The sequence below is a fragment of the Pocillopora verrucosa genome, chromosome 2 (genome assembly GCF_036669915.1).
Source record: "Pocillopora verrucosa isolate sample1 chromosome 2, ASM3666991v2, whole genome shotgun sequence".
Classification (NCBI taxonomy): domain Eukaryota; kingdom Metazoa; phylum Cnidaria; class Anthozoa; order Scleractinia; family Pocilloporidae; genus Pocillopora; species Pocillopora verrucosa.
Genome location: NC_089313.1, coordinates 522,392 through 544,594, shown reverse-complemented (window position 1 = coordinate 544,594; position 22,203 = coordinate 522,392). Strand labels below are relative to the sequence as shown.

At 36.8% G+C, this 22,203-nt stretch overlaps 3 protein-coding genes and 1 pseudogene across 3 annotated transcripts; 2 read left to right on the top strand and 2 right to left on the bottom strand.

Moving 5' to 3' along the window:
• The first annotated feature begins 209 nt into the window (after positions 1 to 209).
• Positions 210 to 2,705, top strand: LOC131782600 (protein dispatched homolog 1-like; annotated as a pseudogene).
• A 2,068-nt stretch (positions 2,706 to 4,773) lies between these two features.
• On the bottom strand, positions 4,774 to 8,837 carry LOC131782512 (CDP-diacylglycerol--inositol 3-phosphatidyltransferase). The gene is made up of 7 exons (XM_059099248.2): positions 8,537 to 8,837; positions 8,243 to 8,377; positions 7,700 to 7,739; positions 7,456 to 7,569; positions 7,217 to 7,298; positions 6,576 to 6,657; positions 4,774 to 6,109 (listed from the first exon to the last, which is right to left on the bottom strand). Exons 1-7 carry the CDS (start codon positions 8,574 to 8,576, stop codon positions 5,949 to 5,951), a joined length of 654 nt encoding a protein of 217 aa, XP_058955231.1. The 5' UTR covers positions 8,577 to 8,837; the 3' UTR covers positions 4,774 to 5,948.
• Positions 8,838 to 8,954: 117 nt separating this feature from the next.
• LOC131782500 (ethanolamine-phosphate cytidylyltransferase) lies at positions 8,955 to 13,132 on the top strand. The gene is made up of 3 exons (XM_059099235.2): positions 8,955 to 9,944; positions 10,375 to 10,529; positions 11,606 to 13,132. Exons 1-3 carry the CDS (start codon positions 9,060 to 9,062, stop codon positions 11,703 to 11,705), a joined length of 1,140 nt encoding a protein of 379 aa, XP_058955218.1. The 5' UTR covers positions 8,955 to 9,059; the 3' UTR covers positions 11,706 to 13,132.
• A 78-nt stretch (positions 13,133 to 13,210) lies between these two features.
• On the bottom strand, positions 13,211 to 21,586 carry LOC131782499 (cytochrome P450 3A4-like). Its single transcript, XM_059099234.2, has 13 exons — positions 21,391 to 21,586; positions 20,163 to 20,259; positions 19,665 to 19,723; positions 18,982 to 19,084; positions 18,704 to 18,820; positions 18,406 to 18,494; positions 17,586 to 17,725; positions 16,970 to 17,118; positions 16,443 to 16,670; positions 15,504 to 15,592; positions 14,962 to 15,099; positions 14,487 to 14,649; positions 13,211 to 13,964 (listed from the first exon to the last, which is right to left on the bottom strand). The coding sequence occupies exons 1-13, from the start codon at positions 21,468 to 21,470 to the stop codon at positions 13,887 to 13,889; spliced, it is 1,530 nt and encodes a 509-aa protein (XP_058955217.2). The 5' UTR covers positions 21,471 to 21,586; the 3' UTR covers positions 13,211 to 13,886.
• Between the last annotated feature and the right edge of the window lie 617 nt (positions 21,587 to 22,203).

The following is a 22,203-nucleotide window of genomic DNA, read 5'->3' as shown; positions in this document are numbered from 1 at the left end:
GCTCGAAACGTCAACTTTTTTACCCTTTACGGTGGCTAATTTACGTTTTCAACCTAGTTGTTAACACTAAATTACTTTGTATTAAAAAGGCCTGGGGACGAGCCCAAACGACACGTCGCGTCTCTTTGAATGTGGAGGAAAACTTTGCGCAATAAATTATTTCCGTATCGAGTTTTATTGAACTGACTTGTAAAATGCATGACCAAAATATGGAATACGACGATGAAAACCATCACGAACAAAAACGCCGCAAACAGATCAAAATAGACTTCTTTCCATTTCTGAACGTTACCACGCTGGTGTTTTTGGTGGGCATTGGAGCAGATGATGCCTTTGTGTACTACGACATATAGAGACAGACACTTGCTGCTAACCCTTGTGCAAACATCATGCAGCTGACATTGAAGACCTTGCGTTATGCTGCCCTCTCCATGCTTGTCACAAGCTTGACAACAGCATCAGCATTTTTCGCAGGAGTATCTTCCTCCATCACCGCCATTAGGTTGTTTGGACTGTTTGCTGGTACATCCATCTTGACAAATTACCTGCTGATGATAACATATTTCCCAGCTGTTGTGGCTTTGCATGAGAAGTGGGTGTTGAAGTACGTAGATGGACATTCAAGCTTGGAGGGGGTCCCAGCGGAATCAAGTGATCCCGAGAAGACTGACCCGGTTCAGCTTGCATCTGTAGCACAGGATATGTCACAAAGTATCGCCGCTAAATTATAGGAGAATAGTGGTGTCAAAGAAAAGGAACGAAGCTTCTGTTTTTTGCAAGTCATAGACTTTCCATGTGCTTCGTTAATATCAGCCACAAGTTTTTCAAAACAACCAGCTCAAAGATGTTCGAAGATTGGTTGCCAAAAGCAGTGATCAAGTTACGTTATGTATGGATTGCCCTGTTAGTGTGTCTTACAACTGGATTTCTGTGCGTTAATTTTGTTAAACTAGGTTTGCGGCCACCAGACTCCAAGGATTTCCAAATTTTTGCTTCATCGCATCCATTGGAAAATTATTACTTAAACTATAAAAGCTACTTTAGATTTGAACAAAAAAATCGAGGCATGTGGGTAGAATTACTCTGGGGAATAAAACCTGAAGATAATGGTAATAAATTTAGCCCAGATGACAAAGGAACTCTTCAAATGGATGAAAACTTTGATAAATCGAGTCTTTTCAGTCTATCAGGTCAAAAGTTTCTTCGTTCCTTGTGTCAGTCCATCGGAGAACAATCTTTTTTCATGGCATTCGGCTCACAGGGTCAGCAGTGCCCCTTCGAAAAATTCATTGAAACTTGTACCTCTCCAGGCACAGGATGTTGTGGGGTCAATGCTTCTTTTCCATTTCCAGCTCATATCGCAGAGAAATGTGTGAGAGAAACTTCAACCTATAATGACACAGGTGTTTTGTTTGATGAACAGGGAAAAATAGTTGGTTTTCATTTGGAAATACTCACAGATCAATCATTTACCACCAGCTTTACCGTTATGGACGACTTCTGGAAGAAAGTGAAATCTTGGTTTGACAAAGAAATGGCTGAAGCTCCAACAGGACTGAAGAATGGGTGGTTAGGATTCTTGAACCTCGATTTCTTCGCTCTTCAGATTGGATTGTCTGAAGGAACGTTTTCTTCGCTGGGAATCTCAGTTGCTGTGTCATTTACAGTCATGCTGCTTACAACCCTCAACATCTTAATCAGCATCTACGCAATCATTACCATCATTGGAATTATTTCCATAACCATTGGGTGTCTTGTGCTGGCTGGCTGGCAGTTGAATATTTTAGAGTCCATTGTGGTGTCAGTTGCAGTGGGTCTGTCCATTGACTTCACAATGCATTATGGCGTGGCTTACACACTTGCACCAGACAAAAGTCAGAGAGATAGCAGGGTGCGTTACTCTTTGAAGCACATTGGATCTGCCATAACAATGGCCGCTCTTACAACGTTTTTCACAGGTAGGGGAATTTATAATTTTAATAAATTAATTATTAGCAAAAATTACGCGATTTCCTTGGAATTTTCACTGGATGATGGAAGCATTGCGGTCTGGTTAGAAGCTTGTCCGACTAGATAGGAAAATTCCGTCATTGATTTTCAACTTCTATTAAGACTGTGAGCTATATATATACATGTCACAGAGATTCCTAACTTTTCTTTTGATAGATTCTTACGTTAATTCCAATTGGGTTCAACCAATACTTAATCTCAATGTTGTTGACAAATGGTTAGCTGCGACATTCAAAACATTCGAAAAAGTCTGTCTTAATGAAATATTGTTTGCTTTAAAAGCCTGCAATGTTCTTTTGATTGAGGTATACTTGAGCTATAATTGATAGCTAATGTCATCACTTTGTTTCCATGCAGGTTTGATGATGATGCCAGCTACAGTCTTGGCATACTATCAGCTTGGACAATTCTTGATGCTGGTTATGGTCTTTAGCTGGCTCTATTCCACGTTTGGCTTCCTGTCAATCTGCTCAATGGTTGGCCCAAAGAACAATTTTGGACAGTTAAGCATCACTCGTGTCTTCAGGAAGTGTGGACTTTACAGAACCGAACCAGTGCGCAAAATTGAAATTAATACAAGTAAAACCATAAATAACGAGGTTATAAACTTGAATGAGCATGTCTCCGAAAAGCCGCCACCAGAGAGGTATGATGACGTCACCTCCCCTTTGCCTGAAAATCCAGATTGTGCGTAGTTTCTCACACAAGAAACATTGCTTGAAAAAAAACCATTCAATTCTAACTTTTATTTTACTTATCACAAAACATTACGAGAGTAAGCAAATAGTATCCTTAAAAACGCCAATTCTGGATGAGATTACGACGAAAACTTGTATCAAGTAATTTAAGAATTTTGGACCTGTTGTAAATACTTATATCTGAGTTTTCATTGGGACAAATGACAAGTGACGGTCGCATATCAAACTGAAAAGAACAACGTTCATTTCAACTCACTTTTGGTCATTTGTTCGCTCGTTCTCTTTGCCACTTATCTACGAGTGATAAGTCTTCTGTATCATTGCCAGTAAATGTAAACATCACAACCCGCGCCTATAGAATAAAATGAGGATGCCTGTTTGATTTTCCAATAAAATGGAACACAGTTTGCTTGTAGCAGCTTCTCACGAGTATTCAAGAATTAGTCTCCATGTTACCGTGCATCTGTTTTGTTTTATATAATAAGCTCAGTTATGCACGCATTCTGATTGGTTCTCACTTATGATCTATTGGAGGACAGACGTATAGATGACGTCGTCATTGAAACTTTTTATAATTCTTTATTATATAAAACAAATAGATTCCAAGTTGCCGTGCGTCTGTTCAGTAATAGATCACAGAGGTCGTCAAAATGTGATAAGAACATCAGTGATTCACTCGGCTGCGCCTCGTGTGCCACTTTTTTGTTCTTACCACATTTTGACGTCATCTGTTATCTATTACTGAACAGACGCACGGCAACTTGGAATCTACTTGTTAAATAGATCAAAGATGACGACAATTTGTGGTCAGAAGAAAAAAGTGGCACACAAGGCGCAGCGAAGTAAATTACTAAATGTAACGTTCTTGTCACATTTTGACGTCTTTTGTGGTCTACTATTGAACTGACCCACGGCGATATGGAATTTGTTTGCTTTATGTAATAAAGAACCAAAAACTTTTGATGGTGTCGTCATTTATGCGTCTGTCCTTCACTAGCGAGTCCAGGTAAGAACCAATCAAAGTGCGTGCGTGTTCCCTGTTGCTAAACGCAGTACCCAGTCTCCCTGCGATGAGTAATGAAGGGTGCAGGTTTGAATCTCATCAAAAGCTCGGGTCTTTTCTCTGCTCAACAGCAACGAAGAAAAAAATTAAGTTGCTTTGTCTATTGAATAACCTGTCTACAAGTCACGTTTATAGTTTAACCACTTTGTTTTAAAACGAACTGAATAACAACACGCATATTGTCTGTTTCTGGCGTGTCTAACATAGCACTACACTGCGAACTTTATACTACAGGGATAATGACAGATAAAGGTACAATTTCCGCACAGCCCCATACTACATTATGCATTCAGTTCTTGACTAGAGAAAACAGTGAAAAAAACAATACATTTCCATTGGGAAAACAGATTTGTTTTACCATAGTATGGGGCTGAGCAGAAACTTTTCCTAGATAAGCAGCAGTCATACAACTTATCTTACAGAAGTCCTGGCGATGCGCTTTTTTAGAGACGATGAGAAACCGAGAACCACAGATCAACATGCAAAAGATAAAGAGGCCGACCAAAAGTAACGACGAGGAGAGAGAAGGAAAAGTCGCACAGGTAAGTAAGACAGTAAGGGACAAGGTACTATTATGCCGGAAACAAAACAAACTGTCCTCAGGTTTAATCAAAAACCATACAGTCTACTGTCCCGGAAGGCAAAATGGCTCTTGTTGAAGGATTGTACAACACACACCACAGGCTGCCCAACCAAATTATACAACAATAACACCATTGGGGCGACCAAACTTCCTCTTCCACGACTGAACCTGTACTCAGTACATTGATTATATATTATAGATAATTTCATACAAATAGCGGCTGCCACTTTTGTTGTAGGGAGGTACGCCCCTCTGGATGATGTCTCATATAGATGTCGTCTTGTCCTCAAAGTCTCGTAAAGCCCATTTTCGCTTTAGTGTTTGCGCCTAAATATTCATAAACCATCTAGGGACTTCAGATTCAGCAGTGGCACTCAAATAGAAATCCCATCAGTGACAAATACTATCCAAGATCATGCTGCTTTTCTCTTTAATAAGCTTCTGGGAAAACCTTAGAAATACTGTAAGTCATAATGTCTTGAGCTGGGAAGTTAAACACTTCCTTCTTGACAAAACTAAGGCCACTAGATCAAGTTAACCTCTTCACTCTGTAAGTAAACTTCCTTTAGTTGTTATTATTTGTTAATTGAATCCAGGCCAATACCAAGTTAATTACAATGAAGATTATATAGTATAATGTGTAGTATATATTACATAGTATGGTCTGTAACAGCTGTTTTTAAAATATTTTTCTTTCTTTTCAATTGGTTCTATAACATCATTTTTGTTTGTTTGGTTCTAGAAATGTCACCAACGAGCTAATATGATCATTATCATTTATTCACTCATATGACATAGAGCTAGCTACCTACATCAGTGATTACCATTGTCCTAAATCATAACTTCTACATTACTTAAAATTGAAAAATTGTATCATTTTTGGCTAAATATACATATTCACTTGCCATACACAGGTTTTCACCAGACTATAGAATGGTGACATATATAACCTTAATTAACAATCTGACTGTCACTAGGTTTCTTGTACCACACATATTTACAGGAATTACGCTCAAAGACTTTTTCTTCACCCACAGCATTGAAGAACCATTTCAAAGTTTTAAATAAATGCATATTAGACAATTTAAGTGTATAAATTATTTTTTAAATGATACATTTTGATGTCAATTGTGCAAACTCACTATTTGTTACATATTTGCATTAAAAAGAGAGAACAAGCAAACAGGTTTGTGAATTGTATTGACGGCCAGAAAGATAATTGGGTGTTATCTCCCTCAAATAACAATCATAAATATATTGATCTTCCTTAACCCTTTAACTACCAGATCAAATTTGTAATTCTCCTTATCATAATATTAGCTTAGAGAATTTAGTATTGAATCAACTAATTATCCCCAAATTGATATTTTCTTTATTCTCATCACTCTTCTGGTTGATATTGTATTGATATTGTAAGGAGAAATTCTTTCTTGGTCACTCATGAGAGTTAAAGGGTTAAGTGTTAGTCACAAAAAGCCTTGACAATTTAGGAAAAACTTCACACCATATGATAATCCTTTTGATTATTTTCAGCTGTGAAATAATTGCTTTAATTTTGGAGCATTTTGTGTTGTTCTCCAGTCTCCATGTCTAGTCATTTGTTTACTCTTTCTCTTTCACTTTCATCCAAGCTTGCCGTGTTGATACATGCCACAGTGAGCTGAATCACACTGATGGACTGCTTCAGTATGCAGATAGGAAGAGTCAGCCAAGCTAGAGCTACCCACAGACCAAATGTGCTGCCAGCAACAGACACTTTGACAAAAACAGTATCTCCCAGTTAGTGTGTATGCTATGATTGGTCAATTAAATGGGCTGTATGTCATTGTATGGCTGGCTTAATTTAAAAGTTTGTTTGAACTGAAACCTTCCCCCTCTGTTTGACCCCAGGGATATAAAGACCATCTTATTAATCTTGTTTTCTCAGTCCATATCATAAGTTACTGAACTTAATTTTTTACGCTCTGATTTATGGCCAGTGTGCTTTGCGCCCAGGCCATGATTCCAAGTAGAAAAACTTGATCTGTAACTTACCTCAAACCTGATTAGAAAGAGGTACTGATGAATAAAAAAAACAGACCTGAACTGCTTTTTCAATGAAATAAACATTTGGTGTATAATTATCTCAAAAGCTGCCATTTCACTGTGTTGAGTTTAAAAAAAGCATGTTTTCTTAAAAAACAAATGTATCTGTACATGAGTGCTAAAGAATTGTACTTACAGACTGGCCCACTTGTGAAATGAACCAAATACAACATACAGAAAAAGAGTTCATTACCAGCACACATGATGAACAGTACCACCTGAAAATTAGTAAATAAAGCCTAGAGTTTGAGAACTGAAATACAAAGAATTCTTCAAGTTGAACACACAGCATTAAGTTGGTTTCTCACTGGTTTCCCCAGAAAAAGACTGCCTTATTTTTTGGAAATTTACTGTGTTTCTCAAAGCATTTATCTTGTAGATGGAAGAAGGGGTTCTTCACAGCTGAGCTTGTTACTGGTCTCCCTGTGACAGCTACAAGATCACAACTGAACCCCTTACACATAAACATCAGTATATATATTCTCCATACTGTTCTCTACACATTTCCTAAGGTGCTGACAAGGTGAATTTATTTTTTTATAATATTGAGAGCTTCTTTAGTTGGTGATCATTTCCTTTATTCTTGTGACCTTAATGGATGATTCAGGGGTGATACTGTGAGGAGAAATTAGATGCTAATCACTCTTAGGGGTTAAAGGGTTTGACACAGTGGGAGGTTTAAATTTTGTCTTTTGGCAACACACAGGAGAACTGCCATCTTGATATTAACCCTGTGTATTCTCTGCATAAGAAGAAAAATTATCAAAAATTGGTTACCCTAGAGTGATAGTAAATCCGTAGGAAGAAGTTGCCTGATAAATCAATTTTCTTGTGACTAGCTCCTCCTTTTAATAATGAACTAACGATTGAGAAAGACAGAAAATTGTTATATTTTGAGAAAATAATTGCTCATGAAAACAACAACATCATAAGGCCAACAACAGAACATTCATCAATAATTTGTGATAATTAATGATATTAATTAGTTAATTATAATAGAAATGTAACTTTTTTACCTTTGTACATGAATCCAATGACTGGCAATATCCAAACATATCAACAATTGGAAGACAAATGTGAATCTTGGATAAAACACTGCTAACATCACAAGAAGTGCTGTGGTAACACATCTATGGAAAATGTTAACAAAAATTGGTCCTGTCAGAGATTTGAAAGGTTATTAAATTATAAAGTAAATATTCTCAAATCTCTCTTTTCCAGTCCTCATTTCAAAAAAATTTACCATACAAGATACTTCACCTGTCTGTGAGCATATCTAGCATGGCACCAAACATTGTACCTAAGAAGTTAAAAAACATTTTAAAGTTTTGAGTTGAATTAACAAATAACTATTTATTAAAAACAACTAGATCATCGGAATATTTGCTACATTTCTGGACAGAGGTTGTTAAAACTGGCCAAATCTATTGACGGAGTATCTATGTTTGAGAGCTTGCCTGTCACATACCCACCCCAAATATGCATGTGTACCCCCCCCCCACCCACCCCCCAAGATGGTAAAACGCACTGGTCGGAATTAACGGTGGCGTTAATGCAACTTGCACAAGTGGGTAAGAAGACAGTGGAAACGAGGTACCCACAATTAATTTTCCCACCTACTATTTTGAAACAAAGTGATTCGTGATCACCATGCATCCTGCCATTCTGTTAATCACATGAGGAAGAGGAGTCCTTGGACTTTCCCCTGGTCACGCCAACTGAAAACAAGACTCTTTGCAACACATTAAAAGAGTCAAAATATCCTGGCGATGGGAAATTACAGCTCTTAATGGTCGAACTCACTTTGATTAAAGTATCGTGCTGCATGGCCATCAAATGCATCTAACAGGCCACTCAGAAGATACATGGATGCTGCCACGACACAGTTCGTCGGCATGAAGTAGAAGGATAATATGGCTAACACGATCCGTGCATAACCTGTCAGATCAGTAAAGTACCATTTGCGATTTGAAATCTCCGAGACTGAAAACGACTCTGGTATTACAACATTATTGAACATTCTACGTGAAACATGCTATTTCCACAATAAAACAGCTGTTACGAGGTAAAAAAGTGCCAAGAAAAAAATTTACTCACCTATGATATTTGGAATAAATAGAAACACATTTTCAGCCATTGTTCGCAAAGGAAAGATCTAAAATATAGGTTAACTTGAACCAAATCTTCAACTGTACTCTGTCTCGCTTTAGAATGCTTTCGGTCTGTTTTTTAGTTTCTCTCAGGGGTAGGGTAGTGAGAGGCGGTCGATGTTACTGATTTAATATGACTCTTTTCAAGAAATTCAGAATTTAATTTTCTCGTCTCATTCAGAAAATAAAAAGAATTATGTATTTCTGGTATTTCAGTTACACAAATAAAAAAAGGAAATAAAGAAAGATAAGCACAATGTTGTTGGGGAGGTAGGTAAGGCGAGGAATCTGGTGACGGATCGGGTGGATTGTCAATGAGGGAGTCACCCTAGCAACCTTTGTATTATAGGGCCTGGGGACGAGCCCAAACGACACGTCGCGTCTCTTTGAATGAGGAGGAAAACTTTGCGCAGTAAATTATTTCCGTATCGAGTTTTATTGAACTGATTTGTAATATACATGACCATAATATGGAATACGACGATGAAAACCATCACGAACAAAAACGCCGCAAACAGATCCGTGTTTGGACCGATGGTTGCTTCGATATGGTTCACTTCGGTCACGCAAATGCGCTTCGACAAGCGAAAGCAATGGGCGACGTTCTTCTTGTAGGCGTTCACTCCGATGCAGAAATCACCTTACATAAAGGACCGCCCGTATTCACCCAGGAAGAAAGGTACAAGATGGTTCAAGCTATTAAATGGGTCGATGAAGTGGTGATGGGCGCTCCATATGTAACTACGGTTGAAACCCTTGACGAGTACAACTGCGATTTCTGTGTTCATGGTGATGACATCACCTTGAGTGCAGATGGAAAGGATACTTATGAAGAAGTTAAGAGTGCAGGCCGATATAAAGAGTGCAAGCGAACAGCTGGGGTATCAACCACAAATCTTGTAGGAAGGATGCTTCTCATGACCAAGGAACACTTTGATAGGGCACCATCGCCAATAGGAAATTTGGACCCTACTCAGGTCAATAGGGCCAGTTCTGATCCATCCGCTAAGAGCCCTTGGACATGTGTATCCCATTTTTTGCCCACCTCTCAGAGGATTGTCCAGTTCTCAGATGGAAAGGAGCCTAATCCTGGGGACAAAATAGTGTATGCTGCTGGAGCATTTGACCTCTTCCATGTTGGTTTGCTAGATTTCCTTGAAACTGCCAAGAATGAAGGTAACTATCTTATTGTTGGCCTTCACACAGATCAGGTTGTCAACCGTTACAAGGGAAGTAACTATCCCATCATGAGTTTACATCAAAGAGTGCTTAGTGTCCTGGCCTGTCGTCATGTTGATCAGGTGATTATTGGTGCACCCTACAGAGTAACTTCAGAGTTGCTGGAACAGTTCAAGGTACTACATTCTTTACATAATTATTGTTGCTGTGGTTTAAGGCCTGCAGCTGTTTTGTGATTTTTTTTTTAAACAATATCATGACAGTAATAATAATAATATTGCTACTACTAATAATAATAATGTAATAATAGTTATCATTTTAACAGATGTGTTTTAAAAGGATTTTCAATTGAACCCAGAAGAGAAATTGTCATATGTATTATTCTCTATTTATGTGCATTCTTGAGGTGGATTGGTGAGCATAGTCTATGTGTTGATATATTTGGCTAACACAGGCTTGAAAAAATTAATAAACTTAATTTGCTCTTTCCTAACAGTCAGCAGTGAGAACAAACTGTATGGATTCTTGGAGAATCTTCACAGTAGATATTTCCTGTTGAACATGCACCAATCAGTGAAATTGTTACTTTTCTTATTCGTTTTTCAGGTGGACATGGTTGTCCATGGTGAAACAAATGTCATGGAGGATGTAGATGGTACAGATCCTTATGAAATTCCCAAACAAAAAGGAATGTTCAAAGTCATTAGCAGTGGTTGCCCGCTCACAACAGCTGACATTGTTGACAGAATAATTAAACACAGGTTTGTAGCTATCCATTGCTGGACAACATTTAACCCTTTAACTCCCAAGATCTGATTGTTAATTCTCCCCTCTAGCTGCTACACATTTCCTAGTAAATTAGTTATGAGAACTTGATGCTAGATCAAGATAGCAGCTTCTACTTGATAAGTTTGAATGTTCTCATGACCTGTTTGCTGAAGAATGTATGGATATTGTAGAGAAAAGTTTTATGTTAACACTTCTTGGAGTTATAGGGTTAATAATAGTACCAGCTCCCAGTTGGCTTGTTAGCTCAATTGTTAGAGCGCTGCACCAGTATCGCAGAGGTCATGGGTTCAAATCCCGTACGGGCCTGAATTTTTTTCAGGTCGTATTTACAACTACTCGTTTCAGTAGTGTTCTTAGCTGCAAGGATCTCTAAATTTCAAGTAAATAATTTGTTGTTTAAATTAATCAGAGTCATTCATATATCATCTGCTTTGTACTTGATGTTTGAAGATTACAACTTTTTTCTCCCAGTTCAGCTTGAGCAAATTATTGTGCAACTATTTTAACATGGCCTCCTGAAAATTTTCTGTTAACCAACTGAAATGTGATGCTCTACCCACCTCCCCTCCCCTCCCCCCAGTTTGTCAGTTGACTAGCAGATCCTATTCTCTCTCAACAAACTGAAAGTTGTTGGAAGAGAAGATAACAACTTATAGGTTGACTTGTTTTCTCCTCTTAAATCACAACCCTGTAACTCAAAAGATCTGACTGTTAATTCTCCCCTCCAGCTGCTACACATTTCCTTGTAAATTGTTAACGAGAATTTGCTGTTAGTTCATGATAACAACTTTTTCTACTTGTTAGGTTTGATTATTCTCAGTACCTATTTGCTGGATTAAGTATGGATATTTGAGTGAGAAGTTACATGTTAATCAGTACTGGGAGCTAAAGGGTTAAAATATCCGAGTTTTAATAACTTAATGGAAGGCAGAAGGGTTGGCTGATTGCTTTCAAGCTGTTGCTTCTGACCAATACAGGCCTGGTAAACATTTGTAAGAAATTTTTGCAGTAATATGTAGTATTTAATAGTTGATTCATGTTTCTTTAGAATGCTGTATGAGGAGAGGAACAAAAAGAAAGAAAAGAAAGAAGCCGATGTTTTTGCTGCCATGGAAAGGAGAAAGTCACAAAATCAGGAGAAGTCTTGAAGAAATAGTTAAACCATGAACTGCTCTGTTTTTAGTTAGTTGTTCAAATGATTTTTACTTAGGTCTTAGTTCATAAGAAAATTTTTTGCATTTGCATGACTGTTTGGAAAAATAGTTTGGTAATATTTATGTTAACTAACTTAAATGTTTACTTTAAAATTTTCATTTGTCAATTCTTTAAGGCTCTTTATTTTTTCTCAACACAGCTTCATGATAATGCGGTTTTAGGTTCTTAATAAAAAGAAGTAACTACCTTTACATAACCTAATATAATTTGCACTTATAATAACACAATTGAAAACCACAAATTGGCATTATAAACAAACCATTAATTGCTGTAGTTAAAATGTCATAATGGATTTTGTTGCTTTCAGAGACAATTTCTCACAATTACAGTACCTACAAATTAATTTGTTTCAAGCTCTGAGTCAGCAAAGGGGAACAAAGAATGGTATTAACCACACTTGACCGTTGTCAGGGACAACGTCTCCAGCCTCTTTAAACCTGTAACTCCCATAAGTAATTCACATGTAACTTCTCCTACAATATCCATCCACTATCCAACAAACAGGTAATGAGAGTACTCAAATATATCAGGTAGAAGTTATCTTGATCAAACACCAAATTCTTGCAGCTAATATACAAGGAAATGTGTAGCAGCTAGAGGGGAGTATTAACAATCAGATCTTGGGAGTTAAAGGGTTAAGCCCATTCATTGTTTAGTTTGTCTCCTCTTACAGTGAGCTTGGCACAACCTATGTACAAGTTGTATATGTATTAAGATCAAACACATTCCCTATACAGGAGTTTTCATTTGGTCCTTTTGCAAGAGCATAGTTACACATTTGTAACTCAGAGAGGTATGAAGACAAAGGACACTCTTGCACCCAAATCTAGTTGGGAGTTTTAACAGTAGCATTTTTTTGTAGTATTACTACAACAGTCTGGAGATAACTGTCTTTAAATAATTATTCAATGGATTGTTAAGTGACTAAAGGTGCAGTCAGTTTTGAATTTTGAAGACTGGGTTGTTGTGGACATTAATTTTAGTCAGTCAGTTTTGAATTTTGAAGACTGGGTTGTTGTGGACATTAATTTTAGTCAGTCAGTTTTGACTTTTGAAGACTGGGTGGTTGTAGACATTAATTTTACTATAACTGAATTATTGAAGGATGTTTTAGGTGCTCTACATTGTTCTAGAGACTAACCAAGTATTTTCACACATTCACGTGGTGTCACATGTTTTAACAGAATAGAGACCATTCTAATGTATAGAGATTACACAAAGTGTCAGTACTTAAATATTGTATTGGCATAAATGATTGTTGCATTAAGTGGCTTCCAGTGTTACTAAAGATGGTTGTTCTCGTCACTTTCCTCTTAATGCAAACAGTTTTAAAATTCAAATAAAATTGATGGCAAGGGAATGTTGTTGTGTTAGTGAATGTGTTGAGGGTGTGGTTTCATAAATTGCATGAAAGTTAGTTTTAAATACCAGTAGTAACAACACATTTCCCCCAATTCAGAGCAGCAAATTGCACATTTGATTTTGTACTTTTTTATTCATTTTCTCATTTCCATTTGTTTCAGTATTTTCCATTTCATCCAAGGTAATAATATGTATTATAAAAAAAAAATGACTTCTTATTTCTCCTAATGATCTTATTGCTTTCTTGCACATCAGATCTGAGAAATTCAAATCATTTTCATAGATTCCTATCACTACATTAGCATACAGTGTGATGATACTGCATGGAGTGGTTATGCATCATTCAGTTCTGACAGCTAAAGGTTATTAAATTAACAAGTATTGATTACAAAATAATAATTTGTCAAATGAATGTATATATACCTTCATATGCCAAACAGGTGTCAGTATAATAAATTCTCAAGTTGTGATCCTACATCAAGTGGCGAAACTTTAACATGATTTTCACAAGAAAGTATGTCTTCAAAAATGACCATTGCTTAATGACGGGATAATACAAGGCAACGTTAACACACAAAGGACTATGAAAAATGATTTTCCTTGTTACTTTGATGCCATCAATCTACTTAACTGCTTTGCCATTTTTCATGTTTTCTACCTGCAATGTAGTGTGTCTAAGATGAAAATCATTAAATAAGCAATTCAAAAAAAATTATGGTAATAATCAGAAAAACTATCCCTTTGTTTGAGACTTATTCCCTTGAAACAATCTTCACACGGATTCCGTTCTTTGGCGCCATTGTGATTGTTGCCTTGAGCTCAAGAGGTACCTAAAAAAAATTAGAAAACATTATAGCTACTAGGCATTAATAAAATCTTGCAAAGAAAACTGAGAAAGGAATGTTCTGCGAGGCACCACAAGACACCACTAGCAGTTATCAATATCTACAATGAGGTTACACAGAGGGGTGAAAAGTTATTTCAAACTCTTGCTTTTAAATATCTTAGTCTTTCAAAATTTTGGAGCTTAAATTCTAATTTTTATTACCAAAGATGTCAAACCTTGGAGAGTAACCCTTGAGCTGCAGGCCACTGGAAGTCTGCCATCACAGAGGGTTTTGCTCAATTACAAAGAACACTTCAAGAACTTTCAATGAAACCTACAGCCTTCACATTAGAATTAACAACCAAAAATTGGTGGGGTGAGGTGAAATTTACTAGGCTCCTAGGTGACACTGCATTGGGTTGCTCCTGTGAGTCTCACCTTCACTGCTGTAACCTTGAACAATCTAATGCAAAATTTATGAGTCCTTAGCTGATATAAATCAAAGTTTTACATTAAAAACAGATACCTCAGTTTCTGCAGAGCGCTCAAACTTAAACCTCTTAAGAATGTGAACCAGAGCCATCTTAGCTTCCATGAGCGCAAATCTCATCCCAATGCATGAGCGTGGCCCTGTGCCAAATGGAAGGAAGCAATATGGGCTGCGCTGCTGTTTAGCCTCCTGGGAAAACCTACAAATAAACATAAAAACATAGCTATGATAAATAATGTGAAAACTCCTGGTTCTTGTCTGATCCTGTCACTTAAGCTCTTGCAAGTGACTGTAAATGCATTTGTCTATTAAATAGTCATCCATAAGAAATCAGAGTTGATGAGGAGAAAGAAAAATATAAACTAAGGAACATTCAGATTTCATGGAACAGTAACTTCTCCACGATAAAATTGTATGAAACGCATCACAAACATTGTGAAGGATTACTGTTTAAATCTTGGGCATGAGAGGCTTAGTTGACTTGTTTGTAAATAACTATCAGTCAGAGTACCTTTCAGGATCAAAGGTTTCTGGATCTGGCCAGTATTCTGGGTCACGGTGCAAATGATAAACAGGAAAAATCACCACTGAACCTTTAACAAACTGCACACCATTTAAGGTACAACTTTCTTTAACAGCACGGCCGAACCTGAATAAAAAAAAAAATTAAAGAAAATATGTGGTACTTTGGTTTGGAAATTCCCTTTTAAAAGTTATTTTAAGTTCTTGCAAGGAGAGGTTTCTTTGTAGTTTCCAACAACTAAGCTAAACCTGTCCAGTTCTTAACACTTTTTTTTTATAACAAGAAGTTGTGAATAATTCCCATCAGCAAAGCATTCAAATGATTCATAACAGAAAATACACAACATACACTGACTGTTTTAACAGTAACAAAACATGATTAAAGGACAATTTAAGTCTGAATGATACATTTTAAATGGAAATGGAAAGGAAGTTTTCAGTTGAAATCTGTTCTGATTACATGTAATACAGTTGGTAGTTACAACTGTCTGTGACAGTCATGATAACAAATTCAAACTCAAGACTATGAACCTGAAAGCGGGAGGAAAGAGACGCAATGCTTCATTTAACACCATGTCCAAGTACTCTAAGTTCTGAACTGTGTCATAAGCAGCATTTTCCTGAAATTAAAAGATCCAAGCAGCTTTTCAGTGAATCACTAGTTTGATGCTTGACAAATAAATTCCATGTTGCCATTCGTATGTTCAGTCAGTGATCATGTGTCACAAAAATGTGGTAAGAACAAAAAAAATTGGCAGACAACATGCAGCTGAGCGTCACTCATATTATCACATTTTGACATCTTCTGTGATCTGTAAGTAAAAATACCCAAGGCAACATGGACTCTATTTGTTTAATGATTACAAAAGAGAAGCAAGATGTTGTTACTAGACAGTGACATCACCTATGTGTCCATTTATAATCCATCCTATACAAGAACCAATCAAGACAAAAACTAGTATAATTTAGCTAATTATGTAAGAGAGAACAGAATAAAATTTTTGGCTTGATAAAATTTTTGTCACAGGCTTGAAAATCAGTTCTCTCAAACTTGCTTTCGAAAGAAGATATTTTTTTCACAGGTTGTTGAGGCCAGGAAGGCTATAATTTTTAAAAATGTATCTTGAAGATAGGAGATAGAGGTAGGTGAGTAGTCCTGATTATCAGTAATTTGTGGCTGATAACAATAAGACAGTTCATTAAAAAAATAACAATTTTTTTGTAAAAATTTTCTATAAAAGTGTCAGATTGCACAAGTGAAGCCTACTTTAGATATTGTGCTTGAATGGAGGCAAATGAAAGTTAATGAATAAATTCCATGTGTTCAGCCTGGCTCATATTTTCTAACCTCAAAATGTTTTTCACACGAACAGGACAAGTCATTAATTAAATTTGATCTTAACTGCTCATGTTACATACTGCATCTGAGCTAGACCTTAATACAGTAATCATGAAATGTGGGAGACTTACATCATCTCCAACAGCCCCATCAATTTCTTCAATCAGTTTCTCTTGCACTTCAGGGTTCAGTGCCAGACAGTAAGTTGTGTAGGCTAAAGCATTGCTTGTTGTTTCATATCCAGCCAAGATGAAGGTGAAAGATTGTGACAGAACTTCACCATCAGTCAGTTTACTAACTTTCTTCCCTTCACTGTCTGTGACCTCTGCTTTCATCATCAACTCCAATACGTCTTTCCTCTACAACAAAGTTCAAAAGCCAAGGGCAATTCCCTCATCAATACACCTCTTTTTCTTGGTTTTCTCTTGGCTCCATTTTTGATGTGATGTTGAGGTTCAATTTCATATACATTGTATGTTTCATATCTAATTTATCTTCATTTGAAACTCATTATCTAGAATTATTACTGCCTAAAAACAAACAGAAAGTATTATGAGAACTAAAGATAAATTGAAGCACTTCAAAACAACTCTGGATCACACTTGCAATTCTAATAACAAGATAGTAGCCTCAAGGAACCCATCATTTTCAAGTCTACCTGTGCAGCTCCAGACTCTCTCCTCATTCTCATCACTTCTTGTGCAGCTTTAGTTAAAAACATTGCTGACTTTGATCGTTCAGTACTTTCCGACCTCAGTATCAGCTTCATCACCAACCGAAACAACCGTGCCATAAATGGAAACACCACTGCCAAAAAATTAACATTTACAAGAAATTGTACGAAAGGAAAGGAAAACACAGCATCAAATACATGCAGTCCCTATCCAATTTAACTAATCTAAAATTTTCTCATAATTGCAACTGTTAAAACAAAATATAAGCAGAATGTTAAGTGTCTTATGATCAATCAAACTGGAGATCAGGACAAACGGGCAATCCTCAAAATGACAGACTAGTTCTCTCCCTACTGACTGGTTTGTTCTTCTTTATACAGTAACTTTCCAGTCTGAAATAATTCTGATGTCCATAGTTTCTTGGGTTTCACAATCAACACTTATTGTAATAGTTCTTAGTCTGATAACAGTTCATCATTTACTGACAAGATTAATTACAGGTAATTTTTCATTCATGTTCCTGACTGCATCCATAGATTATTTGATAACAAATTGTTTGCTGATCACTGGACTAAAGCAACACACAAATGATCAACTTACTTAAAATAAATGAAAGAGGAGGCTGTTTAAAAAGAACCTCTGCATTTGGAGTGTACTGCTCATTGGCATCATTCTGTATGTCTGCCTGGACACCAAATGCTGTAGCCAAGATTACTTCCATGGTGAATTTTCCATAAGTCCTTCAAGACATATTTATTTGCTGCTTAGAAGCTTAGACTTACTGTCAAAAAATGGTGACTGTTAAAAAAAAACCACTCTTATTAACCCTCATATTCACTTAAAAGGACCCTTTTTTCAACACCTTTTTGTGGGGCCTTAGTAAGGAAGGGCAGTTTAACACCTTAATTAAACACTGGATCATAGGCTGCTATATTTTGGCTAAACAAACTTACTTACAAAACAACTAAAAAGTGAGTTTTCCACCAGAATGCTCTTGCTTTACCTAACTAAGAAATCACTTTTATAAAATCTATAGCTCATCCCTAATTAAATCTCAGTTAGCCTTGCTTTCTTAAAGTAACAACAGTAGTAATGCAATAAAGAGAAAAAGTAATCACAGCAGTAAAACAAATAAAATTATGTGAACCTTTCTGCAGCAGGGTATTCAACAAGAGAGAGAGAAGAGTAAATAAATTTTGACAAGTCATTAGGAGGGTGCAAGCCCCTAAGCAAAAGAAGGAATGCTTAAAGAGCGATGAACATATTCAAGTCATTTATAACACCCAGTGACTCCCATCAGGAGAAGGGGTAATTTGTTTTAATGATCATGGCCTATTATCAAGACATACTGCTGCACAGCTTGATAGTGTGATGATTTCATTTGAGCTTGTCTACAACAGAGTGCTGCATGTACATGTACCTCCACATGTCCACTATCTCTCCTGTCTTAGCAATTTGTTCAAGTTTTTTGCCCAGTGTCTTTGCTGACTGGTGAACCAAAGGGGTAATCTGTAAAGAAAAAGACGACAGTCAATGTCCAAGTTCAGCACAAGATACAGCCTGGTGTTCATGTACCAATAAAAAGAATTCTAGATTCTGAAATGATCTTAACATCAGTATTATTTGAAGGATATTCTTCATTGTTCTTTCATGAACATAAAAAAGATGAAACTAAATAAAATATCCTTTTTTGCCTTCCAACTAAAGATGACACAAACCTGTTTAAGTTTCAGTGCACTGAATGTTGGAGTGATTGTAACACGGATTCTTCTCCATTCTTCATCTTCAAGTGTTAACAAGCTCTTGTTATCAAATATAGACTGACTTCCAATACTCTGTAAACACATTTCAACACAGAACATCACATCAATCACAACTAAGAAAAACATTATTGACTGATAGAATGTTCAGTGAAGATAAAGAGCAGACCAAAATAGACACTTGATGTATTACACTGTCTTCACTATGACCATAAATGTGTTTATCATGTACTTACAGAAAGTGGTCTGTTTGGGAATTTACTAAATTCTTTCACAGTGATCTGCTTGATTAGATCAACATCCGAGATCACATAAGTTGGTTTACGACCAAGATAAACCCTACAATTATAGACAAGAAATATTTTAATGCTTGACTGCATCTGTCCTCGACTGGCCAGACTTGTAACTTAATGGTTGACTGCCTTATGTTATCCCCAACTTTTTTCTGTGAAAACTTCATCTTAATTCTAATGATAAAGCCAACCATATCGTTTTCCTTAGCCTTTGACAAAATCTATTAATTTGAAATATAACACTTCTTTATCCAGGAACTCTAAACCAGACAGTGCTATGACAACATTTCCTCCAAATTAGTTTAAGAAATAATAATAACAATTTGAATTCATAAAGTGCAAATCACATGAATGTATGATCAAATGCACTGTTAACTTGGTCAAATATAATTTACAACATATCAATATGTCTAACACAAGGATTATATCAGCTACTTGCTATGTTTACAAACAAAGAAAATTCTTATTCATTTTCAGCCTGTTAAAACAGGTCCTGGTATTTTTACTCAGGAAAGTTTAGGGTTTTTTTATGCAGGTAGCATAGGAAAAAGGTGCCCCTAGAATATTTGGGCCCAACCCTAGATCCATGACATCATTGTCCCCAAACCCTGTAAAATTTGACTAACCCTGCTACTCTTCCATACTTCTCAGCCACTTCTTTGTCAAACAAAAACATTTGATGGGGCTGAAATCAAAGCACATGATAAATAACCAATTAATGCTGAAAATGCAAAGTATTATTTTTTTGAGGCAAGTTACATGTTATTGGTACCATTCATCAAACAGGGTTCAGGGATATTAACATGTTAATCAAAACTATAACAAGATTCTTGAACATGATTGGTTTTTACCAGCCTGATTTGAGCACTAATAGGACAGTGTAGTCATGTCATGCTTGTAAATGGACGGTGTAATAGGACAGTTAAAGGGACATTCATGGTCATCTGATTTTGTTAATCACTTGCATGATTACAGGCCAAATCAGACTCCACTCAGTCCTATAACCGTTATTAATCTTACTACCCACAAACTCAAATAAAAGTCCTCAAACTCAAAAGACAAAATGAACTATTAACTGTTAGCTGTTTGGGAATTAATGAATTATTTTCTAAAGCACTTATCACCTTGCTCATTATCTGAGGAAGATTTCCCAAAAATGGCCATGGTGTAGGACCAGGTATGCCCAGGTTTTTGAAGAAGGAAAAAGGTGCCATGCCATACCTACAAGACAAACATTATCTCAATACTGTGACCTAAGAATTGGAGAAAAACTTGCAATTTTGTTTCATGTAACTATCTATCATTCTAACAGGAAAGAAAGTGAAAATAAAGTGAAGCCCATCCTGCTTATCCAAGTTTACATAACATGAGGTGACCCCACACTGATGTTTTTTGTTAAAGACATTTGTTGTATTATCAGTGATGGCTTACGTCCTCCCTTGCATCTCCTATTCACATTCTCAGGTAAGTAACCCTCCCAAAACAGTGGATGAGATTCAGGTAGATGCTGATAGAAGCACAGCATAGCATTTACAAAATACAGGTTCTTCTCGTTTGTAGGGCGTCGTGTGACATTTGCAATCCTGGTTCCTGGACGATCACTGCAGCTTGATCAAAAGCCATTTTAAAAACGACCGCATTAATACATTTAAAAGATGTTGAACAATCTTACCGTACGCATACTCAGCAAAGACATAAAACGATAGCCTTTACGATCAAAACTCTTGGTCTCCTAATCAGTTTTAAATTGAGGGGAGGGGCAATCAGTTCAAGAGTAGTACGCATTTGTATAATTTACTTGAAGAAATTAAGCAAGACCTAGAGCGAATATAAATTAAGCTAGCCTGATTCCCCGGTGAAAACGGTCAATAAACAAGCACGGCCCTTTGTTAGCATCCGAACTGGGTAAATAATAGCAACAACGGTTTTGCAACACTCTGAGAAACATGTGCGTCGAAACTCGGTAATTTGGAATTGTTACGTTACACATCATATGTCCCTCAAAACATTTTGCGCAAACGTTTTTTAAACTTTCTCTTAGGAGGATTTCAGCTACCGAAAGAGACTGAAAACAATTCGAGCGCCGAACTTTGTAGGGCAAACAAAGTTCAGTGAGGTCAATACAAAATCAAAGTCTTCGTAAGAGAAGTGCAGGCCTTCAATTTTTCAAGTGGGTAGCGGGAAAATGATGCTTAACATGTATAGCTACTGATTCAATCGATTTAAAATTTTCAATTTCGCTCTAATTAGCCACATCATTAATTGCTTTTACGTGTAGCTCGAAAGGTCAACGAAGCAAACCAATAACCTGTGTACAGATTTATGCAAGACCCAGATAAGCGAGTAACTTACCAAGCGACCAGCAAAACGATTCCAATGACTAATGCAATCCATAAATGTTCAAATTCTGCAACATTTTTAACAAAATCCATCGTCAGAAAATAGGCTAGCTCGACCAAACCAACTTAACCAATATGTAGAACGACCCTGCGCTTGGTTATAGAGTTATGCTAATAAGTCTTCCTCGCACTGGGACCACAGGCGTGAGAGCGTGACGTTTTCAAAAACAGCTGTGGGTCACGCGTGCCTAGCTCGCGAGATGGTCTGAAAGAAGCTACTTTGCGAGACCAGAGGTAATTCGCGCGCGATACCTTGAAAAAAGCCGCAAACCAATTTTCCAGTGATAAAATGGATGATCCATCGCAGTCCTCAAAGTAGAGGATATATTCTTTCCGTACGACCGTGCCAAGGGATGTGTGACGAAAGACGCGAGTAAACGTATTTACCCGCGTTGGTATCTGAATGATTATTCTGTCCATTTCATTTCTGTGCGAAAGCAGAGATTCTAGCAAAATATTATTTTGATCCTTTCTCAGCCACCTGTAAGGCTGCTTTAAACACCTGTTGGATTGTCACGCAATATTCACAAGGAAGAACCGCGTGACGAGTGTTTCAATCTGGCCGTAAACCTAAAGTATTTCAAGTTAATTGATTACCTCTTCAAGGCAAATTATTCTTCGGAAACGATTCTGATCTGCGATCGGTGACGCTGCTAAGGTATGGAACAGTGAAGTATCGTTGACTATTTTTTGAATAAGTGATTCAAACAGTTGAAGTTGTTTCAGTAGCAGGTACCTTGGCCCAATTCCAAAAGAAAACTATTTG

Excerpts from the sequence above, each read along its gene's own strand:
- LOC131782512 (XM_059099248.2), bottom strand. The coding sequence starts at position 8,576 with ATGGCTGAAAATGTGTTTCTATTTATTCCAAATATCATAG. Across the intron at positions 7,740-8,242 it reads AGCACGATACTTTAATCAAA|GTACAATGTTTGGTGCCATG; the intron begins GTGAGTTCGACC and ends TTAACTTCTTAG. Across the intron at positions 6,110-6,575 it reads TTTCACAAGTGGGCCAGTCT|TGTCTGTTGCTGGCAGCACA; the intron begins GTAAGTACAATT and ends TTTTTGTCAAAG.
- LOC131782499 (XM_059099234.2), bottom strand. The coding sequence starts at position 21,470 with ATGGATTTTGTTAAAAATGTTGCAGAATTTGAACATTTATGGATTGCA. Across the intron at positions 18,821-18,981 it reads TCCCAAACAGACCACTTTCT|AGTATTGGAAGTCAGTCTAT; the intron begins GTAAGTACATGA and ends ATGTGTTTACAG. Across the intron at positions 18,495-18,703 it reads GTGCACTGAAACTTAAACAG|ATTACCCCTTTGGTTCACCA; the intron begins GTTTGTGTCATC and ends TTTTCTTTACAG.
- LOC131782500 (XM_059099235.2), top strand. The coding sequence starts at position 9,060 with ATGGAATACGACGATGAAAACCATCACGAACAAAAACGCCGCAAACAG. Across the intron at positions 9,945-10,374 it reads AGTTGCTGGAACAGTTCAAG|GTGGACATGGTTGTCCATGG; the intron begins GTACTACATTCT and ends TTCGTTTTTCAG. Across the intron at positions 10,530-11,605 it reads GACAGAATAATTAAACACAG|AATGCTGTATGAGGAGAGGA; the intron begins GTTTGTAGCTAT and ends ATGTTTCTTTAG.